Here is a 27794-nt window from a genome sequence, read left to right on the forward strand (position 1 = left end):
CAAGAAAGGCCATTTTTTCATGCTTTATATTTGTGTGTAACTTACAGATGCTGTTTCTTCCATCCAAAAGACTGATAAAAAAAAAGAAGCCCATTCTGATCTTTGTGGTCGCTGGCAGTTGTTTGAGTAAAACTGGGGTTGTTTTTATAAACTAGTTGAAATATGTTCATTAAAAAATGGGCAGTTGTTCTTCTGACCATGTTCTCTAATATCTGCTTTCTCCGGATGGCCGTTGATTAAGTAAGGCCAGCAAGTGGATAAAGATGAGCTTGGTGTAAGTGTAGCTCCCAGTCCAATGCAATCCTCCCTGGGGGTCCCTCTCACAATCAAGCCCATCTTTGTTCTGACCTGCCAGTGGCCTGCGCCTTTGCATCCAGTCGCCTCAAAGGGAATGGTCAACCAGGCCTTTCATGTGCCGAGGCATGTTGGGCTCTTCACAGCGCTTCTCACCCCCCTCTGCCTCCCTGAAGGCTCCCAGCTCAGTGGTGCCAGTAGAAACTCGGGTTGTACCCCCTGCTGCTGTGTCATCCCCATGCCCTGGTTTTCAAAATGCCCTCCTATGCTGTGGCTCACTGGACCACACCGCAACAAACCAAACAAACTGATGAGTCAAATCTGAGCAGCCAGCAGCTTGTCCCCAAACATACTGTACAGCCAGGCGTCTTAACTCCACTGCTGATCCCAAGGCCTTTGATCTGATGATATGAGGTGTAGAAACTCATCTGGGTTAGTTCATGAGGAAACAGGGGTAAAAAGTGATCAATGTGGTACTAAAACCACACATCTGCAAGAATTCCTTTTTTTCTGGGAGGAAGGGAAGAAGGCATATTTTCTCACTGATGTGGCATTTTGAAGTCAAAGAATGGGCTTTAAAGAGCTTTACAAAGCTACGGGTCATGGAATTTTAAATAAAAACAAAACATGATCATTCAAACCTACACATGAAGTGAGAAAAAGGAATAAAAAATTGCAGGTGTTTGTTTTTTCCAGCAGCAGCAATAACCAAACCTGGAATGCGCCTTTCAACTTAGCATATACATGGCAGGTTAACTACAGAGCTAGACTAACTAAACTCCACAGGACTGGAAACTTCACAGACATGTTCACACATGCCATCTTTTCAGATGAAGTACTGGTCAGTGTTCAGCCAGTTCACATGGCATTCGCACCACCTCTAAGGCGGGTCAGCTGTACAGTTATTGTATATTGAATTATCAGGACTCCGGGTTTTACGGGACCCTCGTGTTTTTAAGTCCTCTTCTCAAAAAGAATGAAAATAATTCAAAGCATTACATTGTGTACATATGGATTAAAACATTTCAAAGGGTATAATAAGGTGCAAATGTATATTATTTAAAGTGTTTAAAACAATTAGACTGTGGTATTAAAGGGCATGTGTTCATTTACAGTGTCTCCATTTGACTTTTCTTGCATATTTGCGATAATAAAAGGATGTACTGTATATCTGTGTGATGTGTCTCATTGCTCTTATGTTTTTCAAGATGGTTAGCATTCACTGCTGCAGGCACAACTGGTACTATAAAACTGTTAATTACAGATGATGCAACAACGAAAAATGTGGTGTTGCCATACAGTCAGAGGACCTCAATCTCTGTCCTGCAACTGAGCTGATGAAATCTGAAAAATCTCACTGGCCTACTCTACCCGAGCATGTCTGGGTCTGCCTGTTAAAGGTCGTCTTCAAGGCTGATTTCAAATCAACAGTCTACAGCTCCAGAGGGACTGAGGAGTCGGCCAAGATCTTGAAGAAAAAAAGAAAACACAGAATATGCTCCCAAACCCCAATATTTTGCACTGAGTTAAACGGTTTGGTCTTTTCAAAAATGCTTTTGCTTAATTAGCATCAGAAACCTAGAGGGACTTTTCATAGTTGAGCAGCAGCGCTTGACTTACTTACTTAGCATGTGCAATGTTAGAAGTGGAAATTAAGCAGGCTGAATTAGGCGTTGACTTTGGTAAAACAGTCTTGCATAAAAATAACAGCTTATTTTTCCTTTTAAAGCATAAGAAATGAGCAGAGAATAAGTATATTGCTTAGTTAAGATTTACAAGTCATTTTACAGAAAATGTAATTTTTAAAATTCCAGCTCAGACTCCTGTGTGCATATATTTTAATGTGTATGCCGTTTGAGTAAAAAACAAAACAAGAAGAAATAGATGAAGTCAGCATCTTCTCAGTTTAGTAAACAGCTTATTTATTCCTTTACAAAATAGGTACAAATACATAAGTATTGTTTTTTCACGCAAACAGGAAATTTTCAAGATATATACAAGAGTTTACCAAAAATAACGTGGTTCTAATAAACACATAGTCTTGTAAACAATATTTACAAATCATCCTTACATTGAAATGTTATTTCCCCAGTCTGTTTACATCAGTAATATTGTCCTAATATTTTGGCTAAAAAGCTGTAGTAGTAGAAATGTCATCCTGTGAAACCACCAGAAACCATAGAAATCATTATTAAAATCCTTTGAATTCACCACAATCAATATCATTGTGCTTGTTTTAAAACATGGTACTTTGGAGATAAAATTTATGAAAATGTGTTAAGCACAAAATCCAATCCAAAAAAAAAGGAAGAAAAAAAAGAAAAGAAAATATATTAAAAATAAGTGTCTTTTGACAGAAATTGGCAATACTGTTCATTACTTAAAAGAGTCATTTCTCTGCTATAATACAATGACAGCTTGAAGTTCAGGTAAAATAGATATTAAAAAAAGTGCTGTCTAAATTTACAATGCACAACAGTTGTTTCAAATGTCACCCATATTTAAATAAATTTCAATATGACAAGAAAAGCTGCATAGAGGCCAAGATATTAAGTTAAATAGAAATAACACATATAAAACAAACAAAAACATAATGGACAATATTACATAATACAATAAAGATCTGAAATAAAAAAAATTAACAAGGCGACGATGCAATTAGACATGTAAAGAGCTAAGCATTTTGCCCCAAACTTCTCTTCAGTCAGTAATACATAAAAAAGACATCAATTTTAGGCTGGAATCATACGAGTGCTTCCTTCCACAGTTAAACATTAATTTACAGCTGTAATATTTCATTTCAGATCAAAATACAGACAAGTATAATTGCTGTGCACTAAAATGCTTCATTGACTACCGTTGCCGTTCAATCATTTCCAAAGTAGGGGGGACTATATGGGGCTCCAGGGGCCCACCAGTAAAATGGAAAATAGTTCACCTTTAATTTTTAAAAATATCATTAATGTGCAAATAGGACAGTGAGGAGGAAAGATGAAGGAATGTCTGTTTTATCAGAGGTTTCACTCTTCCCCACTCACAATCTCATCTCCACCTAATGTGAACCACTCTGAACCCAAACTCACCTTCTTAAACAGATATGTTGAAGAAGTGGACGCGATAAGACACAAATAACAAACATCTAGTTATAAAATCAATGTTCACATTATGTGAGGGTAAAAAAATACTGACTCGCTCAAACAATGGTGACCAATCAGAAACCGGTGTCTTGGTGCGGACTGTGATTTTGTTCAGTGACCTTTGCAGAGGGGTCAGAGGGCGTCTGACTTATAACAAATACTCTACAGGTGAACAGCATAAACTGTCTAATTTCAACTCATTCAAAACACATGGTTTTACAAAATATTAGGCTTCATTATACTGACACATGGGTTATTCTTTTTCTTACAAAGCTCACGTGATAAAAATATACATGCTGTAAAATAATTCAAAAAGAACTATTTACACATACAAGCAAATTGAACATGATGCTGTTATTTGGAATCTCAGTGTTTCAAAATGATGTCTAAGTATAGAAATCTGTTGAGTCTCATTTATTGAGTTCAGCTCGACTACATTCATTGAACTGTGTTCAATAAATAGCTTGTGGAGAATATCATAGGCTGTATTGAGGTGTGAACATAATTCTCTTCGCCAGAATGACCCTTACTTTGAGGTGGTTCATTGAAGCTACTGCCAAGAACGTCAAATAAACAGCTACCTGACATACCTGGAACGAGCTCTGGGTCAAGTCCTGCCACACACAAAAATCACTTTGTTCCTTTGTTTAACAAATCCAACTTCAACAAAAAGTTCTTGATATGGCCTTTAAAACTGAATGATCTAACTACACACCGTGAGGCTAAACAGAGAAGACACGGAACAACAGTTTTATTTTTGAGTTTTTCTCTCTTTCTCTCTCTCTCTTTCTTCTTATTAAAAGCTACATTAAATGTCACTACAGTACATATGGAGACACAGAGCTGAAACATTAGACCTGATCTGAAGGCACGTGGCTGGGAAGGAGGAGGAGGAGGTTGAGGTGGGTGCTGAGCGGAGCAGAGGCTACTTGAGCAGGGCGCGGTAAAGGAGGAGGGAGTGGGCGGTCTCTCTCTCCTGCTCCATGTAGAAAATTAAGTCCCTGAGGTTGACGCGGGTGATGCGTTGCCTTGTGTACTGGCGCGATGAGGTGGACGGGGCGGATGAGCTGGCCGGGGAGCCCGCCGTGCTGCCTGATACCTGAGGACAAGGGAGGGGTCAAAAGGTTAGATGAATTCACAGAGGATTCTTCACAATTTTATTTCTAAAGCTTTCTCGTAGCTCATAGCTTCTCATTTTTATTTCTCATAGCTTTCAAGACTTAGTAAATGAGTAAAGAAAACAAGACTTTGGATGTTGCCTTCTAATATACCATAGCAATGATTCAACCTGCAGCAGTGCCAGTGTTTCCAACAGCAACACAGTGTTTGGTATAAACAGAAGAACTACAGTAGGTAGCTATTTGTGAACAGTGATATCTGCAATGGCTTAGCATACAAAGGTAATAGTACCACATATCAAAACGAGGTAAAATGCAATACTTTGGTGACCCTTTCACATTTCATCTAGCACCATCATCAGGTTTAAATGTCAGTTTATCCAGGAGTGACCAACTGCCTAAAAAACTAATCCCATCAGACTTTGTGTTAAGAGCTAATTGGCCAATCTTAACATGCTAACAAGCTAAACAAAGATGGAGAACATGGTGAACAAAATCAGTCTATTAACTATATAATGCCCTACATTAACCCTATGCCATTATATTGGTGTCCTAATGCTGAGTGTGTAAATGTGCCCATTATACTGAAGAGTGTCCACAAAAACTTCACAATGGAACAAAAAAGAAGCGTGCTAACAATCCCACAATGCAATGCTCTATATTTTATAGCTTACTGATTACTGTTGTGCAGTGATGACGCACAATTTGTGTTTGTCCAAAGTCTTACGTTTAAGGAAGTAGATAATGAGTGAATAAAGAAGTGATTTTGGACATAGTCACTGTGAACATGTTAGCATTTAGCTCAAAGCATCACTGTGGCCATAGCCTCGCAGAGCCGCTGCTATGGCTCTAAACTCCTAGTCTCATTTCTGTCCAATTCCAAAATTCTTGTGGACATAGAGATGATGAAATCAATTTTCCATACTCTTCCACACAGCTGTATAAAATCCTGAAACTAAGCCGCTGACAGGTGGAAATATTCCAGCCTTAAGCATTAAACTGTTTGACGCGAGTTGCTAACAGCACTGCTAAAGTTACCTACAGCAATGCTAAGGCCTAACTTGAACCTTACCACTGTCCTATGGCTTCTGCTGGAGAGTGCTAGATTTGTTCACTTTAGTTATGTATTTAAATGTATTTTTGCCTATGTGTTTTATATGAAATGAAAAATAAAATAAGTTTGCTCTTTATCAGAAACTTAAATGACTACTTATTTGATTGGGTTTTTATCAGCTTTATTCTCTTCTTTAGAGAGGTCTGGTTTGTGATGTATGTTTTAGGGAATTTGTCTTCACTTTGTCCTTTATGAAGGAGAAGATCTTTGTGTTGTAATCTAAGGGATAGTGTCCATGGTAAGACACAATAGCGTTTAAAATTAAGAAATACTATGTTCCCCATTCACTAAAATGAAGTAATCTTTGGTGAATGGCAAACACATTGACAGTATCAGTAGTAAGGAATGTTATGGCCTCTACACAAGTATACAACTCCTATTAAAAAAATAATCCCTCTTGCAGAGCATGAATGAGATCAAAAAGATGCACTAATAATGTCCAGATCTTCAGGTGCAGTTGAGTGTTCTTAAATTTTTTTTGTTAAACTAGCTGAACATGAGGCTGTGAAAAACACTGGCAACTTGTTGACGACAAAGGAAACCAACTTTTGTATTTAAGTGTGTTTTATGGCTCTTTACATCGCCTAGGATATGAACAGATTTTCCCTCTAAATAAACAATGCTGCTGACATACAGTAGATCTGAGCTGACATCCCACTCTGAAATGGAGCCCTTGTTGTTTGTATTTGATCCAGGAAAAATGAGAATGGTTAAAAAAAGGGAGTGTATACAGAGGCTGATACAAATCAAGAGATGCATTTACATTTGGAAATGAGAAACACTGGGAAACAAATCCTGCAAGTGCCCACTTGAACCCAGGCGGAGAGAAATAAGACAGACATTTCAGCCAGGAACACCCTCTCACAATTACATTGATTGCACCACTCTGTAAACACACAGTACAGACAGGCCTTAATTGCAAACATATGATGGGTATGAATTTACAAGAAACAAACCAAAGTCCCTCTAGCACCCGCCCCCTCATATGCCTGTCTTTGTGTACACTGTATGACGGTGCCTTGTCTCAAGTTTCCCACAGTACACTCTCTGACCCCTGGACACTGGATAATGAGTGAGGGTAGCCGGGCCACTGTTCCCGCCAACTTACCTCCGCTACATCTATCGTCTCTGGCCTGTAACGGTGACATGCTGGGACTGCCTTGAGTTTAGGCACAAGTGGGTACAGCCAGATTTTCAGCACCTTAGGGCACACCAGACCCTCACTTTGGGGAGCAACCCCAGCCTTATCAGGTCAATCATGGCTGACCATATGTGAAAGATGGGCCTGCCTACTGCCATGCCAATTACTGCCACTCACAAGTAAGCCCGGCGACAGGCCCACAGATTTTACCAATCAAAGCCATCCATCCACCTGGACGGATGGGCAGTAGTAGCCACAGGCAGGCGGTGCTGCTGTGGTGCCACGGCCCAAGTGGTGATGTTGAGGAGGAGGGAAACAGTGACTCCAGCCAGACATTGCTGCACTGGTAGTGTGCCACAGCTCCCAGAATGCTTTCTTCCCTTCAGGGACAGGGGCAGCCTTAAGTGATTCAAATACAGGCAGAAAGGTCAGCGCTCATCTAGGAATTTACTCAACGCAGCCTCTCCTCTTCCCTCTGTCTATATATGCCCTCCACATAAAGAATGCCAACAACCCAAACACCAGTATGTTGTTGTCGGTATCTATGGAGACCGATCCCTCTCGTTGGTACACGCAGGAAATCATGTCGCGGAGGAGCGAGTGGGGCAGGGAGGGGTAAACACCAACGCTAAACAAAGCAGATGGCTGAGTGTCAGTTAAAAAGGAAAGCAAGACATCAACGACCACGCTTTCCCTGTCGCCAGCAATTACACAGTAATTGTGTCTGAAATTCAATGAAAAACAAAATGGCAGGCTTTGTAAGGTCACATTGGATGAAAAGAAAAAGTGAGAAGAGGAGAAAATGCAGGAGAGCGGAGGCACACAGAGAGAGAGAGAGAGTGAGAAAGAGAGCGGGGGGCAAAACTGAAAGTCTCAAAATCAGCTTGGCCAAGAAAGATCCATGAGGCAAAAAACAGCATCTGTCATTTTATCTGTGATGGGCGCTTGGAGGCATTATGTCATATGACATATCCATCGTACAGAACGTGCAGGGATACTTCGATACATCTCTTCAGACATTTGACTTGTTTGGAGCAGGGGACAGAGAGAAAAACAGAGAGAGAGAGAGAGAGAGAGAGAGAGAGAGAGAGAGAGAGAGAGAGAGAGAGAGAGAAGTGGATAAAACCTGAGGAGAGGAGAAGAGAGGAGAAGAGAGGGGAGTCTGTAATAAGGCCTCTTTGCTGGCTCTGTTCTTCAAAAACATTCTGTTGACATACATGACAACGTGCCAATGGGCCAGACACATTATTTTACACTATTTCACCCACCCACCCCCCCCTCCTGTGGTTTTCCCCTCACACACATGTGTATGTACACGAGCAGAAAGAACGAGCCTAAGTGTTCTGTGTACAGCTGACAATCAGTACAATACGGTACGTGGCGAACAATAAAAGAAAATAAAAGACAGATTGAGGGAAGAGAAGAAATATGATCTCCATGATTTTGATACAGGAATCTGGCAATTACACTACAAGAATTTCTTGTTTGCACAAACCTTCACTTCAGATTGTTCCAGCATAATAAGTGTTGGTTCAACATTATTTCTTTTTGACATCTCTGTGAACTTTGTAGTGTATTGCATTCATGATATAAGCTGCACTTTAAAAAGGTTACGTGTACTGTACATGATAGAATTACAGATTTCTGGCAACTGTACTGACATAAAATATTATTTAAATGAGAGAAACTGTGGATCTAAAATGGCACCCTGCAGAACTCCATAAGAACAGCAGTACAGCTCAAATGGAAATAGTAGTATCCATAGTAGTATAACAAGCAGCATGTTTTTTATGCTGGCTAAATGGATGAAAATCTATACATTTATTATTTATTCATCACAATTCTTGGTATTAGAGATGAAAACAACAGCATGATGTCCACTCAGACCAAACCAACATCCAAACATTCAATAATTCAACTTTTACAACCTTTTATAATTTTAAAATCTATCTACATAATATATTCTAATCTCATCAGTTCATGATTCTCAGCAGGGAGCTGTGCAAAACAACTTTGGCAAAGTAGCCATAGTCAGAACCGCAGCTCACATGGTGCCCTAAGACTTGTTCAAATACACATTGACTACAAAAGAAATCCCTCTACAATTATAAGGAAAAGTTGAACCTTTTCAACATGTATTTAAAAGTAACCAAAAGCCGAAGAGAAAGGATGTGGTGGGTGAGCAGCTTTCATTGTGTGGAGTACACGGCCATGCTTGGAAACTTCACTGTATAACTATGTCAATAATAAAAACCATTATTCTTTTACAGAAGGACAAGTTCAGCAGGGCCTAGGCCTTCCGATCACCAACAATACGCGCTCAACCTTGAGAGGACTAAAATTAATTTCCATCTTGTTAAATTTACTGTTGAGTAATAATGTATGTTTTCAACCTCTCTCCCACTCTCTCTGGTTTTGATTCTCTGTCTTTCCTTGTGCAGAGGCAGCGATGTTGTAGGTGTCTTGAGGAATTTGCATTCAGTCCTTTATTGTTTGGGGGTCGGGGGGCTTTCTGATCTGTGGCTTTGAACCCTGAGTGGCACCTGTGCCTTGATGCCGGAGCCAATATTGGATTTGGCCCAGGTCACACCTTAGGGCGGTGGGTTAATGGCCCACTTTGCCAGGCACACAGAGCTGCTCGGCCGTGTACAGGCTAACCTGCTGTCTCAGCACTCTGCTCCTCACAGCAGAAGTTGCAGACAGGGGCTGTATGGTAAGTGAACACACACACACACATGTATTGTGTGTACAGGTATGTGACGACACAGCAGCTAACGCACTGTGTTAACTAAGACTGCGACATAAGGTGAAAACATCGATCAGCATTCACATTAAAGGATAAAGACTTTAACCCCAATGTTGGGTAAAAACAGATAAGCTGTTCATGATGCAACATTACTCTAGTGTTGTCATTACTTTGATGCTGAAAAATCCGTTTAAACTCTGATGTCTGTGCTTCAGGCAAGGAGGACATATATAGCACAACAGAGACAGACTGTTGACAAGCTAAACAAAGGACTGAAGCAAAAGATAAACCAGGTGGTGTTCTTTAAAGTTAAAGCCAGGATGGAAATTAACAGCAGTCAAATTGATATTTTTTGTCTATATGCAGGCCACGTTGACAGATAGTCAGCCATGATTTGGTGGTCCTGTTGCATTGGTGCTGTGCAGATTGTTGGTATAACAATTAAAGAGACTTGGATGTCCTACCATTAGGAGTACCTGAGTGACTGGCGAACTGGCATACGAGCTGGCTGACTGAAGGACTCACTGATTTGCTGACTGATGGACAAAGTGAAGAGCTGACTGTTTGGCTGACTGGCTGAGGGCCTGACTGACTGACTCACTGACTGGCTGACTAATTTACTGACTGCAGGACTGACTGACTGGTTGACTGACTATGTGCCAGGAAGCAAAGCTTTCCCACATGTTCTCCTCCACGCCGCATTTCAGTCGGGGAACGCTGCCTCGTCCCTTCACAGTGTTTACAGTGTGGAGCCCAGCCGTGGGAGTGCAGCCCCGCTTCATCTCTGCACTCGGCCTGAAACGCCTCTCCTACGGCCACCATTAATCAGCAACAGAGACTTTCTCTCTTCCTCTCTCGCCTCTCCTTTTTCTCGCTCCTCTACGCCCACAGACATGCTGGATGAGGCCATTTTGAAAGAGTTAACAGATGTCGGCTGATTTGCCCCAGGCTTTCTGACATTGCCCGAGTGATGTATTTGATGTGGAGTTTATTCAGCTCTAATAAATGTATAAAGAATTAGAATAATAATTCACAGATGTACATACCCAGATTATATGCCGGAGCCTCTCTTTGAAGCAAACAAGGCAGCCAAGATTAACAGAACCAGGGGAAAGGATGAAAAGGGTTTTCGTTCAGTCCACCGATAATCAGAGAGGTCAGGATGGACTAATACCACAGCTTTATGTTCATGCACCGACACAGACGGCCTTTGTTCCCATCACAGGTTCCTTTTCTGTGGAAAAGCCTCAACAAGAGGCTTCCATTGTCATTGTGCCTTTTTAGAGTGAAACATATTTGCTTTATCTGTTTATTATCGTTTCATATATGCCATTTTTTTTACTTGTAATTTTGTGAACAGCTGAGAGAATAAACTAAAGAATAAGGGGAAAATACAAGCTGGATGAGGGTGAGGTCTAGCATTCTGATCATGGCAAAAAAAGAAAAAAGAAAAAATGAGGGAATTACTTTCAAAACAAACAACTTCCATTTGCTTCACAACTAAAGAACAACAAATCTCAAAAATGGCCAGTTGCAGAGCATCTTAATACACACATAAACCATAAAAACAGCTACACAGCTCCATGGCAATGCATAGCAACCGTGCAGAATTTCAGTCAAGGAGAAAGAAGGCAAAAAAACACCTTATTACTTCTAACTCCTGCAAGCCATTTTGGTCTCCAAAGGTTTTAGAGCGCCGCAGGCCATGTGTCTGCAGTGTTTCGGGAAATGACTTGCCTTCGCACGAACACTGCTATGTTCTGCAGCACTGCTGCCCCCAGCATCCCCGCTCAATTTCTGTTTAACCCCTTCCTGCCTTCCCTCACACTGACTCACTGCAACAGAGAGCTCACACCCAGCACAATGCTGTCACATTGTTCAGCCTCCCACAAACCAAGGCAAATCAGACCAGCTTTTTCACGAGCTAACACATTAACTCCACGTCTAATTTGGCTACTTAAGCATGTGATGGCTCTTAACAAACATGGTGCACAAAAGGCGTAAGGTTATGTGGGGCAGAGAAAGATGGAGCAAAAGCCCCTTCACCATTCCACTTGATCTACTACAATGTGCGACACAGTTTGCACACTTGAGTGTGTATCAACGGTGGATTAAATCTGCAAACTCGTTGACACAACACATAATTAAAACATCTTGCTCGAGGTCAGGAATTTTCTAATTAGTAGTGTACTGACAAAGCTGCAATTCCATCGCCCTGAGTTTCAAAGTCCACAGGTTACTGCTAAGATGAAAGCTGACCCTGGAGCACTATTCTGCAGGGCTGCTCATACAATTCCTCAGAAGACAGTCACAGGGTCACCAAGCTAAACAGTGTGCTGCACCCGGAACCACGCTCCCAAACAAAGAACTTCAAACTTTCCTGCCTGGAAACACAATCTTAGCTTTTTTTTTTCTTCCCCCACTCTCTTTTTCTTTTCAACCTGAGAGAAACAAAAGATTGTGTGAAGGCAACCAGAGGAAGAAACCATAACATTGTTTTTAATCAGTTTAATTAAAATGCTCTAATCCTGGCTAGCTCAACAACTTGTTAAATAGTACAAAGGCTTTATTAGCTATGTCTTTGTAGCTTAAGTTGGCAACATTATTTAGGATTGTGAGGTAATAACATTTTATTCACATGTTGGTTACTTATTGGCTGTTAAATGAACAGAAATCTCTTTGTCTACAATCAGAATAGTGCAACGGCAATAAAGCAGCTGGTATCAGAAATGAAACGATACAGATGATGATTTTGTTGTTGTGATTTACTGTATAAATTGGCTCTATTTGCCTGAAGATCATAATCCAATCAATAATCCACCAAGAAATGTGTTCAATGTTTTTTCTCCCTGCCGTTTCCTATAGAGAAAGAGAAAGAGAGAGACAGAGAGATAGAGAGAGAGCGCAAGACAGAGAAAGAGAAAGAAAGAGAGAGAGAAGCCACTAATAGCCTACATAAACCTGGACAATTAACACAGGCCAAGTATCTTTGGCTACATAAAGTATCAGAAGTAGAACTTTTTCAACATTAAATATTCAAAGCGTTTCATATATAAAATGAACCCAATTAGAGTTAAAATAGGAGAAGTGTAATGAGTCTCAAGTCAGAATGCTTGTCTTCAGAACTACTCGCTAATGAGCCCTTGTTGGTTTTGCACACTTTACTTTCAATGGTGTGGCACTGTCATTTCTGCCGGTTTTTAATTTTTAATTCAAGTTGAATGAGAGGGTGGTGACTGAGTTAATAATCAAGGCACCGGGGTGTTTTGCAGCCGATGGATAGCTGGAAGAAGTTGCCAAATGAGGCTTGTGGTCCGCCCTTTGATGTCTTTGCGAAACGTTCCAAATAGGAACAACCAGTTAACAAAAGCCTATCAGTTCAGAGTGGTATCGAACATAAATGACCACACTAAGGGGAACGCATCCTGCAAATGGCCTAATTAGGGAATAGAGTAGGCTAGCAAAATAGCATGGAACTGAATAACACATAATTTGAGCACTAACAGACACTGACTTGAGAATGAGATAAGAGACCAAAAGGCGGCACGACGGATCCTGCCGCTCTGCAGACATGTGCTGTGTGCTGAACTGTCAGTCTTCACATAAATCCTCATATGAGCAGTGACACATTTCACTTACAAGAAAAAGAACGCACCAAGGGGCCACAGTGGATATGTAGATAGAGGAGATTAGAAAGCACATTTATTGCGGAGGTTCACGCTATGAATTGCTTCTTGATCTCAAATTGACATAAATGGGACCATTTTTGACATCATTTAGCCATCACAGGCTCAGTTCCAGTGCCGCTGTCACTGGTCCCCATGCACCTGATGTGACGCCTGCTAAGTATGAGGCAGGAAAACGACTGTCTGAAGAGCAGGTCTGATTAAAATCCCGGCTCTTCTGGGGAAAGAGTAGAGTTTCGTGTTTTATATAGATGCCCCAGAAAGACAAATCGAAACTTTACTGGGATTCCTTTTTTTTTTTTTTTTTTACAGAGTGCCTTTGTGAACATTTGTGACCCCCAGTGTCATGGTTTTTCATCCAACAAACTGAAAAACCAAAAGAAGCCGAAAGAAGCTGCTAGAGTTTTAACATACTGTCAGAAATAAATGTTTCCTTTACAATTCTAAGCATTTGAATAAAAAGTTAAACCACTGCTGCTACGACTTCAGCTAATAAGCCTGGTATTGACACACAACATAACCATACTGAATCCAGTGCACTTGGTAACACAGTGTCAAAAGTGAGATCATATAATACCTTTCTCAATTAGAAACCTAGGGCTGGTTGGAGGTACAGAAAATGGCAGGTAGCATTGCAAAATTTGGCCTCCGTTAAGGTGTTTCTCATTACAGTTTTGCTGGTGCTTTCCTGGAGGCCTCGTTCCTCCCATCAGGCTCCTCTTCCACAGGCCCAGAAGGCTTCCTTCTTACCTGCACAGCATTTTGGAAACCTGCTTTATTATACCACACACAACAGCATCATTTTCCAGGCAGCTGTGTGTGTATGCGTGTATGTGTGTATAACGCTTATCTACATATTGACTTGGTTTAAATCCACACCCTTGTCTGCCATAATAATTACACATCTTGTAAAAGGAAGTACTCAATTCTTCCTGCACCTGAGGCGGGCAGCTTCAGGAAGTGCCCACCGGCGCCCAGCAAACACACCTCCGGCGCTGCCTCGTATCCAAACAGCTTCAGCACATACCCACAGCCATTGCCTTCTACGGTGTAATGGCGGCTTTCTATTAGACTCCCAGTGAAGAGAAAGTGCCACCACAAGCACAGTTCAATGTGCCTCTATGCACCACGGGAACAAAGCAGTCGGGATAGGTCGGACAGGTAATAAAGACAGCAGGGGCCTGCTTTAAAGTTGTCAACAAGTCAGACCACACACTTTGGCAGGCACATCACACACCTCAATTCACTCACATACACACACACACACACATACACACAAACCCTCAACAAAGCAGTGGTGTGTAGTGACATAGGCCAGCCCAGGAGGTATGTTTACATTTTGTGGCACTCCGGACTCTTGTTGTATGTGTACATAAAAATGGCTCCAAAAGGACAGGCTGGTCTTTTTCAGCCAAACCACATCTATCACTCAGTGCTGCCGTGACATGTAATCAGAACAGTGATGTGGGTGATAGAGGCCATATCCAGCTATTCACAACTCTCCCAAAGTTCTATCAGTGGAGGGCGTTCATTAGTCCAACAAATACATAATTTATGCAATCTAAAAAATACATGTGATCATGAATCAAAATGGGAATGAGAGACACAGAAACATTGAGGTTCTCTGGTGATGCCAATTCTTTGTTTCGGGAAAAGCGAACAGAGGTCAACTGCGGGGCAGCTGCTGTGCCACACACGGCCAATGTTGTTGTTCTGCTGCTTAAAGGCCAAACTAGTGTCAGACCTGGTGACACTCTGCTCCAAAATATCACCAATCTGTGTTTATTACAATTATTTTTCCTCTTAGAGTACACCAATGTATTTCAATTGTTTCCTCTACTATGTATGTGATGGTTAAGTACATGCATTCACTGTCGCATCAATTCTAACCTATTGTGTAACTAATGCTAAATACACAGTTGGGTATCATATATATGGATTTTAATGGGCATGGACATAAAGAGTGGGTCTATTCAGGCAACTTGGGAAACAATAGGTCAGCGTGCATGCTAACTGACATGTACAACACCCCTGGGTGCTCAAATCATCTTCAGCGGCACAACCAGGAATCTGAAACAGCACTGGAGCCAGTAGCCTTTATCCTCTCTCCATTCAGGACAGATAACATTCATGGGCATGATGATGTCTGAATTCTGCTGAGATTATTTGTCAAAAACGCCTGAATTTCACAGTTAATTGGCCTCCCTAATTAGCACAGGATGTCTAATTCCCATTGCAGTCAGTGTGCTAAATGGTAAAGCTTTAGCAAGCGGATGCCATTCCTTTTCGTTGAGAAGCGAGACTCCCTGTGCAAGTCGAGCTACACTGTACATTACACACTCAATGATCGATTCTAAATCTTAATTAGGGAAACGACAAACAAGCAAGGGGACTTAATGAACTGTGTACCTTGTCAAACAGCTGGCTGATTATATTTATTGAGATATATGTTAAATTTAATGATTTGGGCAATTAACTGTAGACCCTTCTGTAATCTCTGAGGGACGTAAAGAGGCCAGGGAGGCGAGCACCAGGGCCACAGACCTAATGGAGAGCAGCTGACAAATATTTGTCATCCCCAGAGTGCTGAAACCGGCGTCAGCGGCTAAGAAGACCTTGTGCTCCGAAATAAAGATGTCATAACAATTTCACTCCCTCGTGTGCTTCAATTCTGCTCGCTTGTGCTCCTGGTTAACACAACTCTGATGCTGTAATAAGACATGTTTCAGGCACTCTCAGCTTTGCCGAGACCCTTATCCTATTTAATGATCTGAGATGTTCTGCAAAAACAATACAGAAACATAACAAAAGATGTCTAAAAGTGAGCACAGTCTTTATTATCAGTGCCTTTTTTTTCTTGGCCATCCATTTCTAACTTTTTTTTCTAAATTGGTCAAATGGAAAGCAGTGAAAAGCGAGAAAAAAAAAATTAAGCTGAGCCGAAAAGTGCGACTTGGATTTAATATTTTATAATTGCCAAGGGACATTCTAAGATCAATGAATTTTTGCCCGGGACGCACATCAGAAAGAGATGTACTTCAGTCTTTTTAGGGAACATTGGTCTATTTAATTCCAGTGTCTGATGCATGTGAAATATGCCTTCCATGGCCTCCTTCTTCTTCCCCAGGCACTGCTGCAGGCAGACATTACCACTTTTAATGGGCTGCCATGAGAAGAGGCAAGTCAGCCAATAACCCATCCTCACTAATGGATCGCCTTGTTTGTTCTCTTTCACCATTTTCTGAAGCTAATTTTAGATGTTCTGTTTTTGCGTTAAAAGACAAAATAGAGGACACTGTATTACAACAATATTTTAACAGAAAACAATGCAATAAATGGTCCTTAGAGTGAAGGACAGAATAAGCACTGTGTTACGCAAGTTGTTCATTTACAGCACATGGATCATCTCTGTTGAGTTCAGTAGCTGGTGGTTGGTCTGGGTTATGAGGGGTAGCTGAAATGTAACTGGAAGCCAAAACAGGGTCTCTCACAGTGGGATACGGAGAGAAAAAGCACTACTTGGGTCTGTAGTGAAAAGCTTGGAAGAATGGGGTTAGTTAATGACTGATCATCTCACTGATTGATCAAAAACATATTCACTAGTCAGTTCATCAAAATTTAACCTCAAAGTGTCGCCAGAAAGCACAAAGTTGCAGAGAGCTGCTTCTTACAGGATGCATAATGTAGACATCCAAAATGAAAAGTCCTGAATCAGATTCTGGAAAACTCAAACTACTCTGGCATTTCTGCCATGCAGCTGTAGTATTTTGCCTACTCCATACATATTACCACCTCTCCTCCGCCCTGCTTGGCATTCTTCTGCCCCCCTGCCAACAGCTAATGAAAGATCTTTTCCAGCCTTTTCTCCTTTTTCTTTCCCCAGGCTCAACCCCTGACAGCTGACAACGGAGCTGACATAAAACTTATAGTCAAAGAAAAACAAACTTAAATACATAGCGACAAGAAAATGTACTCCTCCCCAGTAATGCCACAGTGCTGTGCTGCACAAAGCAATCAGGGTTAAATCTAACAGCATCGCAGGAGGTTCTATAAATAACGACAGTAAGTCACACAAAGACACAGGAGTTTCTTAAGTGAGCCATAACAGAAAGAACTCTGTGGGCTCTCCGGGGCTCCACCATGTAAGTTTCAGAGGCTTCTTGTTGACAACTTCATTAGCAGCAACCGCGCTCTAAAACTCTCCAGTCGTTCGACAATATTATCACAAGTTATAAGAATAAGAATTTGGAGGCCTGGAGTTTCCATTTCCTTCAGGATGGAGTAACACAAGCAGGCGCAGCATGGCAAAGCAGTGATTGAGGCATTTTCTCTGCCTATCCCTATGAGTGGTGAAGGCGTAGGATGAGGAGAGTGGGTTTGCACAGTGCGGTATAGCACAGCATGGGGCTCAGGATGTTAGGCTGTCCCCAGGTCCCTGACCAGCAGGCTAGCTAGAGAGCCAGCCATTATCGGCCCGCCTCCATAGCAGCTAGGCGGAGGGGAGGAAAAAAGGCAGCAAATTTCATTCTTCAGAAATTTAATTATATCAAGATTAACAAGGGAGGTAATTAATTTCTTTAAGATGGGTATCTTTTAAATGCCTGGGGCTCAACTTTGTTGTCAAAACTGTATATTTAACCATTATTTCAGGGCAAAGTTTTAAAGGCAGAAATGAGGGGGATCACTACTTTGCCATGAATATGGATATATAGGAGCTTCTTATCTAAATAGGAGGATTACAGTGTTAACACTATTGTGTTCATTTATGTACATATATGAATGTAAGGTCTATGAAGGAATTTTCACTACTAGAGCATCAAAATTAGCTGCATCGACTAAAATCCTTTCCTAAATGTATAATCATGATGGGGATTTTTTCAGCTTAGAATGAGCCCTGTGCTCTATAAACATAGACCACTTGGTGGACCACAAGGCCATCCAGAACTTTAAACTGTCCAAGGCATTAAAGCAGCTCCTCAATAACACAAACACAGATGTGACCATGTTCAGGATGGAGTCCTGAGAAAGAAGAAGGTAGCGTGATGCTCTCACATATGAGTCAAACATAATTTACATCAAATTCTCTTTAAGGTCAAAGTGCTTTTAAAATATAGTCCCGAACCTGTTCCCGGAAGTGTATAACTCTGGGTTCAAAGATAACTCACTGCACTTCCCATTTAGCTATTTATATGAAAAGTCTTACAAACACTGTCAAAAGCATAACAATCTTTCATAAACATTTTGATACATCATTTCTCCTCTAGTTGTGTTTTGAACTTTAGTGTAAGTGTGTAATGTTTTCTCTCTTGAGGGTGATTTCAGGAGGTTTATTGTAATGATGAAGATTGATTGTATAGTTTAGATGGAGCAAGATAAGCTAAATGCAATTCATCAAAACCCACTGATATATCACACAGACTATCTAATCTAACTTTATAAACTCAGTGAATAATATATGTTCTTTCATGAGCTCATGGTATGAGGTAAAGCAACCTGGAAGATGGAGGAATCCTCTCTTCGCCACTGAGAATGATTAATTGCTGTCTTATTTCTTTAAGAGTGATTCACCAGAAACACATATGCACGTTAGTGGTCTTTCAGCCTCTTTCCATGAACGAAGGGATTAAAGCTAGTGACACTGAGTCAAGTTGACAGTTGCCATATATTCAAGACCTAGCAGACTATATTGGCTTCTACAGTATTTCTTCTGCTCCCTGATTCTGTACCTACTTCAATTTGTCTGTAAAGAGTAAGATACAAACACGTCAGAAAGTAAATAATTCTTTTCATGCCTCACGCCTTCTTAACTGGAGAAAAAACATCAGCTGAAGTCATATATGTACAAACTGGTTAAATGAATAGAGACAGCTGGAAGAACAAGCTATTCAAAGAAACTCTTGAATGTATGTCCTTGAAGATTTTTATACAAATGTTAAACAAACAGAATGGAATTCTTCTTTGAAACTCACGAAAAGTCACATTATGTTTTAGTACTTACTGTAGCATACACATAACACAACAGCTGAGTTATCTGAATGGTTCAAACAAACTACAGAGCTCCAACAATTACATGCAAATAGCACTAACCGTCATCAATGATATTTCAATTACATAACAAGCTTGTGTTTTGTTTTGTTTTTTCAAAATTGGCCAGTATTTTATTAGAAAAGGGTGTTTTCTACTGGTACTTACGTTGACAAGTTGGCTGCTGTTTGAGTTTTGATTTACCTCTTCAATAAACTGTTGGCGTTATCTCATTATGGGAGTTTTATGTGATTCAGATTGAAAAAAGTAATTGATGACCATCAGTAATTCTTTGTTTTGTTTTACGTTAACAATATAAAAACTTGTGTTTGTTCCAAAATTTAAAACAAAATGAGCAGATGAGGTACAGTTACAGGCAGGATTTTAAAAAGTATGTAAACCTAAACAGACAACAAAAATGAATTGACATTCTGTGATTTTCTTCCAGTATTTTCATTGTAATGGAATGTATGTTTCATCATGTTTCATATTCTGAACATGGTTTTTCAATACACAACTAAACTGGAGTGGAAAGAGACATTTGAAGGGAAAAAAACATGTTTTTTTCCCTTCAAATGTCTCTTTCCTTTCATGCTAATGCTATAGCTGCATTCTAAATGCTTTAACCCATAGTCCATAGTGCACTAACCACTGATGGGTACCATTGTGCTCTGCATTGTGCTTGGGAAAGGAAAGTTGGCAAAGTGCACTGTGTTAAAGCTCTAAGAACGCATGGCATCTGGCCAGTAAGCCCCTGTAACCATTCTGAAGTCTCAACTCTGTCTCCTCTGTGTCCTCATTGGAAATACAGAAATGCCCTGAGATGTAAAGTCTTACTAATATTACAATCTCCTTGACATTATGAAACCAATAGCAGCCTCTCTGTGCCCTCTTTAATCATATTTATGTAGTGTGTAGAGAAGGGGAACCCACACAGGAATCCTTATGCTTCATTACAGCCTAATACAATTCATGCCAAAGTCACTGTATTCAAAGTCAGCTCCCTCCCTGCATTGCTTTAGCGGTGAAATAAGTAAATAAATGCAACGGCTAATCAGAGGTTAATGTCAATGCACCCAGTGGATTTAACAGCAGCCTCCATATGCTTAAGAGCAAAAGTGGAGCTCCACATGTTAAAGGCGAAAAAAAAAGCAAGGTTAAGTTTGCTGAAAACTCCCACTGTGTGTTGCATGGACATACAGAGGAGGAGGGTATAGGAGGAGGTGGAGGAGTAGGAGGAGGGATATTCTGTACCAGTACGCAGGCATGACTTTTTAACCAAATACTACCCCCAACAGACTCAGGGCAGAGAAGGGAAAACGATGGAAAGGCAGAGGAGGCAGGGTGAAGAGAAGCGAATGGTTTCTACCACGCTGTCCTTTCTACTAGCTTTCAGTTGGCCTGTCTCCTTAACCAAACAGCCTGGTTGGTCCTAGTCCTCTGAGTCCTTACACCCTCCCTCCAGCACCGGAACCCTCGTGCTCTGTGAGTTTCCTGTTTGTCTGGTTGAAGACCTGGCCGTTTTACTCCCAGGCGGCACATTGGGAGGGACGCAGGAGGAGGAGGAGGAGAAGGAGAAAAGCACAAGAGAGAAGGACAGAGGGGAGGTTGGCGGGGAGAAGGCAAAGGGAGAGACACTGAACACTCCCGAGTTGGGATTGATTTACTTCATTAACCGAGATTACAAGTTTAACTTACAAACCAGAGGTCAAAATTTCTCATTAACAAGGGGACCGTGGAGAACCTCGGGGCTTGGAGACCACTCTTATTACTGACTACACATTTCAATCTGTCTTTGATGTTCCATGTCTGCCTTTCTACCCCCTCTTTCCCCCTCCTATTTTTTGGCAGCGAGGTTGATTTTAATTGTAGCTATAGAACAGAGCATAGTTTGCCTGTAAGCCAGCCTCCACATCTGTAGTGAGTGCAGCTTTAGTGATATTGGGTGCAGTCCATAGCTCGAGGCTAATTTTAATGGTCCCCCCCTCCCTTCCTTCATTGGAGACTCAGATTGTTTTCCACGTGATTCCTGTTAATTTAGCTGGAGGAAAGGGCATCAGTTTTCCTTGTGCTTTTCCCCCTCTCTCCCCATGCCTCTCACTCTATTGCCTCACTCCTTCTTTCTGATCTACAGCCTCAAAGAAAGAAGGTGAAATGAATTCAAATGGAAAAATAGACTGCTCACTATTAAATTGCTCGCCTACCTTTGTCCCTCGCATTGCGCCTGGTCGAGACAGATAGGAGAAAGGCAGTGTGGCTGTACAAACCGGGGCAATTTAGCAGCTATTGTCGCTTTTTGACGTCAACAAACAAAGCTCTTCCTTTGATGTGATAAATGGCCCAAGCGCCTGGATGATAACTCTGAGCTCGTAAATGTGTCAAGGATGTTTCAAAGCTCGGAGCATGTTTAACACTGCAGGACATGGTGCGTCGGGGCGCATCTTACATCACAGAACCTTTAATGCTAACCTTAGATGTACTGTAGGAGTCTCTATTTGTCTCTCATAATAATAATAAGCTGGCAACGCAGAGGCCATGCAATTTAGAAAAGATGCACAAAATGGCAAGAGAAGAGATAACAGGAAAATCAATGGGGGAAAATGAAACAGTGAAGTGTTCAAGTAATGTTTAATGGGTGAAAAGACGAATATAGAGGGTGCGATGGAGTAATCATTGAGTAAAGCTCTCTCTGACAGACTGTTTCCCATCCGCCATTCATCAAGCATCTCTTCTACAAACAACGTATTATTGATTATTGATGATAGTGTATATATGTCTAAGATGTATTGTTCAAAGGGGAAATAGCACCACTATATAGATGCTACTGTAATAGTTAAGCTGCACAATACATCCAAAGAATAATGTCTAATGTCTAATTTTGTTGTATTTGTTTTCCAGGTGTAGGTATTTTTGATGCCTAAAACAAAGACACATACTAAAAACTGAGATATTCAACACTTTTCAATCAGGCATCATAGTAGTGACCACATCGTCACGGTAATATCTTGAGGGCAAGGGTCATTTGAGGCTCGGTCACATTTTCCACCCACCTACAGCTGCCCCTTGTCACTGCACTTCATCCCTCCACCATCCTCAAGGTAGCTCACCCTTGACTTTTGCGCTGAACTTCAAAAAGCCTATGTGTGCTGATTGGAGGGGCAGGGCAGTACGATGGGGAGAACTGAGCTGGAGGGAGATTTGTGCGGTGCGCCTGTGTGGCCCCTGCCTGTGCTGTGACCCACCGCTGGGGCCACAGTCGGCCGTCTTCCAGCGAGCCAGCCAGCAGACCAAGCCATTGGCTCCTTGGAACTAATCCACCCTGAGGAGCCCTGTAAGGCCCCCTTTGTTCCTTCCTGCAGACTAGATCAGGCTGGAGACAGACACTCCAGTCTTGACTGGCTATCAGTTTCAGAGCCCGTGGCGATCCACATCCAGGCACAAGCCCAAGCCTGGCCAAGCCACCATCAAATTAAAGGTGGGTGAATGTGGGGGGTTGGTTGGGGTGTGGGGGGCAGAGGAGTGAAATTGTGTCACCTGAATTCCGTCACAGTGCGAACACGCTGGAAAGGTGGTCTGATGAGGAAAAGAACAAGCAGGGGGTAAGCAATATTGAAGAGAAAGATTTCAACAGGAGCTCTGCCTCTCGTTGAACAGAGCAGGATCTCAACAAGGCCATTCTCTGGCTCCTAATTTGAGCTCTGGCACAGCACTGAAGGGCTGCCTTTGTCTGGGATTAATGCGGAAAGCTCAGGATGCGATGTCAGAGGGAAATAATCAGCGTGGGCCCTTCATAACGTTGGCTGCCTGTGCTCCTGGCCAGGGCCCCCCGGCTCATTTCTGTGGAGATGAAATCTATGACAAGCCCCTCAGTGAAGCTAAGAGCAGGCAACAGTCCAGTAACACCCACAGGCCTCCAGGCATCCTGTGACCCCCTTAGAAAAGTCACATTCACTTTGCTCTGGAGAAGGGAAAGAGAACGCCGCGGGCGCTTCCAGCCCATGTGAAATGAAGAAATGTGAGGAGGTGAAAACGAAGTGAAAATAAGTTAAGATTCCTCCTCCGCCCCCTCCGCAATCACTCTAGAGGAGGGGCACAGTGTGACTTCACTTCATTATGCCCCTCTAATTAAACATGAACAGGACATTAAAAAAAGGGAAAAAAAGAGAGAAAAAACACACAACCCCAGAATAATGTATATTCATGTTTATGTTGTGTAACTGCATTTGGGAAAGTGGTTTAGAAAAGCAGTTTTTTTTAATGCAGCAGAAGGTCGCGGGCTAATACCCATCAGGGTAAAACATTCTGAAAGAGGTTGGCACTGCACTCAAGGACCAGAAGTAATGCTTTTATTTTGTTATTTATGCTTTTTTACCGTGTGCATTACTATGCTCCTCTGCAGCATACTGCTGCTAAGCCAAGGATGTGAAGATGCAACTCAATAAGCAGGTTATTAAAATGACCAATTGACATTCAAAATTCAGGCTTATTTTACATTCATCATATTTACAGACGAATATGTGGAATATAAATGTTTACCATGCTGCCTAGAGGGAAATAGGACTTGTACAGCAACTGTGTATGACTTCATGTGTGACCCTGTGCTGGAGAAATACGATACTCAAGTCATTGCTTTTGGAACCTCAAACAGGAGACGGTTCCTTTATAATAACACAGTTCAGCTTAATTAAGAACAGGCTAGGCCAGTCACATGGGAGTATGTCACCATGCTCCATACTCCCTCTAACATACACAGATATTTTCTTCCATCTTTGCCACATTTGCTAACTTTGATTGATTGTGGAAAGTGGATTATTCGACAGACTCCTAAACTTGGCTAATGGTTAACAGGTTAAGCATAAAGAGGATGTGTGGTATTAAGAATACAAAGGCTTTCAAAAGTAAAGCTGTAGGGGGACCACAAAAGAACCCTGTCCACAAAACAAACTCGCTCTCTGGTGCCTCCAGAAAGGTATTGGCTCGTGACTCTAATCACGGATTTCAGATTTGTTCATCTTTATGTACTTTGTAGATGAATAAACATGAGAATAAAGGTTCAGAGGGCTGAACACTGTGTCGCCAATCCACCACTGCACTTCACAGCATTCTCACTTAACAACCTCAGCAGTGAATACACACAATCAGCCAGATTCTGTGGGAATAAGGATCCCATTCTGACACTGTATCCTAACTCAATCAGTGATCTGTGACCACTGCCTAAACTATTCAAGGTGCTCTTTATATTTTAATGCCCAAAGCAGCTTATGTACTTTTCACACGATTTTCTCTTCTTTTTTTTTTACACCAACTTATGTTGATCTCTGCTGTTGTTATTATACATTCTGCAGTCTATATCTTTATTAGTCTGTTCAGCCTGTTGAATCCATTACACTAAACTCATGTCTATTCTTAGCTTCTGATTTTAATGACTTGCTATTATCCTTATTTGTGGCTTATGGCTTTGTGTTTGTACTGTGTTGTGCACGGCATCTCACTGAGAAAATGTTCTCAAATGAGCTAACAAGCAAACTAAACTTGAACTTGAATCCTATTAGATTCCCAATGATCTAATGGAACAGTTTATACTTAAATGCAAAATATGAGACAACTGTCTGATACAGTCAATAATGTCAATTATAGTATCCCAGTGTGTGGTGGTGTACTTTTTTTGATGATTGTAATTTGCCCTGCAGCATCTGGAGACACTGCTATGCATGGGGTATCTTCACTTTTCCCCCAATTATTTATCTATTTAACACCTCACACAAGGAAAATATATCATTGCATGGTTAAAGTCTTATCAGTTTTATGCTCACAACTACAGATGTGGTCGACATTATTGGTGCCCTTGCATCTTAATCATAATAATGCACCATTCACCCTGAGCAGTGATACTTCATTATCAACGCATGTCTATGTTTGGTTTGCAGTGGAACAAAATGAAAATGTTGTGAAATAACTATTTTACAGCGATTTTCTAACATAGCTTGGATCAAACTATTGATACCATTGTTGTAAGTTGTAAGAAAGTAAAAGTAAGTTTTGTGCCACTGTGTGCATCACATTGAATATGGAGATCAGAAGGAACACTAGAGAGTGGTCTGAAGACATTAGAGAAAAGGTAATAGCGAAGTATGGGTAATGTAAAGGTTACAAGACCATATCCAAAGAGCTTGATGTTCCTGTGACCACTGTTGCCAATATCACTAAGACGTTTATGGCCAATGGAACTGTAGCCAACATCTCTGGATGTGGTCACAAGAGGAAAATTGGCCTGAGATTGAACAAAAGGATTGCTTGAATAGTCAAGAAAGAACAAAGGAAAACTTCAATACAGATCTAAACTGATCTTCAAGTTCAAGGTACAGTAGTTTCACGTCACAGCATTCGTCGCTATCTGAAAGAATATGGGCTTCATGGTAGAAGACCCAGAAAGACCCCACTTAGAGAGGGAGACAAAAAACCCAGACTGGACTTTGCCAGTCTGTTGAAGGTCATGGGTGTTCCAGCAGGATATTGACCCCAAACATGATCTGAAGCCCATTGAACATCTGTGGAAAGAGTTCAAACCTGTAGTCAGGAGCCGACAGTTTCAACTTAATACAGAGAAAATGTTTTTTTTAATAAAAAGGTAGCAGGGTACCAGCATTTTCAGCTATGCCTGTATAATGTGTCAAAATGTCAGTGTTTTACAAATGGCAAAAATAGCCACCAAAAGAAAAAAAAAACAGGTTAGGGTCATACTCTCTCAGGGAGTTTTATTACCAGTTATCTTTGTTATGTTTTTATGAATTCTGTCATTTTAAATTAATTTTAAATATATAGCTTAAAACAATTAAGCATTTAAATTGTGTGTTCAGCCTTAGTATAAAACCTTTAACCTCAAGGCTAAAAAAAAACTAATTTTGGGTTGTCCAAACTAAATTTTTAAAGGTTAATTTAACTGAACTTGGAATATGAATTAAAATAGAAGTCTATTTGTAATCGAGTCGACTGTGATGTGATCACGTCTTTCATGAGGAGAGCAGTCACAAATGAGGACACCATACAGTATGGTTCCTTAAGTGGGTTCAGGGCACACCGAGATGTCCTTTAATGGTTTCCGGGGGTCCCCAGCAGAAAGGGGAATAATTTATTTTCACTATAATTATTAAGTAATAAGTAACACAATGATAGAATGTATGACTATTTTGGGCATGGGTTTCATATACTTCCTGTAATACAACATCTAAAAGCAAAAATCTTATCAGATTGGGGTCTGTGGTCTACTTTGTGTCAGTTTAGGGGTCCTTGATGTTCTTGAAGTTTGAGAACCACTGATAGCAAGGACATATCTAAATAATAATGCAAAGTTAATAATGTATCAGTTCTTTGAAGATTATTAATGGCATAACATGCAACAATGACAACAACCCAGTGTCTCTGGATCAGTCAGGTGTTAACTTTAGACAGCTGATCTGTATTTCAGCTTGTGAAAATTGGCCTGCCATGATATGAGTTTCTCTGGACCAATCGCCTCAGAGCTTGAGATGTGGTATGATGTTGTGCTCCTGGAAGAGAGAGTGGTTTAAATAAAAAGAAAAATGTTGGTCTTTCCTTCATGCAAATTAGAGTTTAGAATTTAAACTATGCAAACTACAGTGTCTGTGAAGGTGCAACATGGGAATGAAGCCAGTTTGGATGTTACAGTAAATCGGCCATGATGACAAAGCCAGGATGGCTGCACAGAGGCACCAAACCTGTCAATGAATCAGGAAAAACCTGAGAAATGAGATGTGCTGCTGAACACTGACATATAAGTTCATGCATGACAATAGATATTAGGCAGATAAATAAAACAGGAAAAAACTAGAATAGCTCTGCCTGTCTTCATAAAGGGAAGCAAATTTAACTGTGATTTTGCCCAATCCAAAAATACAACACCACAGCTGACTGTGAATTATTGATTAATTGTCCCAGAGGCAATGTCAGTCACTGCACATTACTTAACAACAATATCAAATTGTCAAGTTACTGACTATCACAAACCTGAACTTAAAACACATGAAACATTTGGAATAAAGTGTTGGATGAACAACTTCATTAAAATGACATCTCTTAAAGAGGCTCACTTAGGAGGAGTTACAACTACCATATAATTAGGGATGGCTATTGTTAGGATTTTAGTGATACTGATACCAATGCTGATACTGCTTATCAATACTCTTATTAATACAACTCTCCATAGAGTTGTATTAACTCTCCTGAGTTAATAACTATACTTATTTTTAGAATGATCAGGTCTGCAGTCAACCAAAAAATGTACCTACTCTTCAACCAATAGATGGTCAATGGGGGTAAAAAGCAACATTCAAGTAATACAGTAAACAAGCCATGTTAGCCCTCTGGGCTAATTCGTGCTAACTACATAGCGGGTGATATGGTGATATCTATATCTATCAAACAAAAACCAGAGACTGTATCATATTAAGTTGCTGTGACCCGTAAAATCCCTACTTCTAACCAGAAGGCAGAAGATAACGTTATCTTGGAGTCTG

At 40.9% G+C, this 27794-nt stretch overlaps 1 protein-coding gene across 1 annotated transcript in view; it reads right to left on the reverse strand.

The window, feature by feature from the left end:
- Nucleotides 1–2228: 2228 nt before the first annotated feature.
- Nucleotides 2229–27794, reverse strand: part of LOC128357939 (transcription initiation factor TFIID subunit 4-like) — an 88726-nt gene continuing 63160 nt past the window's right edge. The window contains exon 14 of the mRNA XM_053318367.1: nt 2229–4530. Within this exon, the coding sequence (XP_053174342.1) occupies nt 4357–4530 (174 nt within the window). The 3' untranslated portion in view covers nt 2229–4356. The remainder of the gene's footprint in view (nt 4531–27794) is intronic.

The sequence above is a fragment of the Scomber japonicus genome, chromosome 1 (assembly GCF_027409825.1).
Source record: "Scomber japonicus isolate fScoJap1 chromosome 1, fScoJap1.pri, whole genome shotgun sequence".
NCBI lineage: Eukaryota > Metazoa > Chordata > Actinopteri > Scombriformes > Scombridae > Scomber > Scomber japonicus.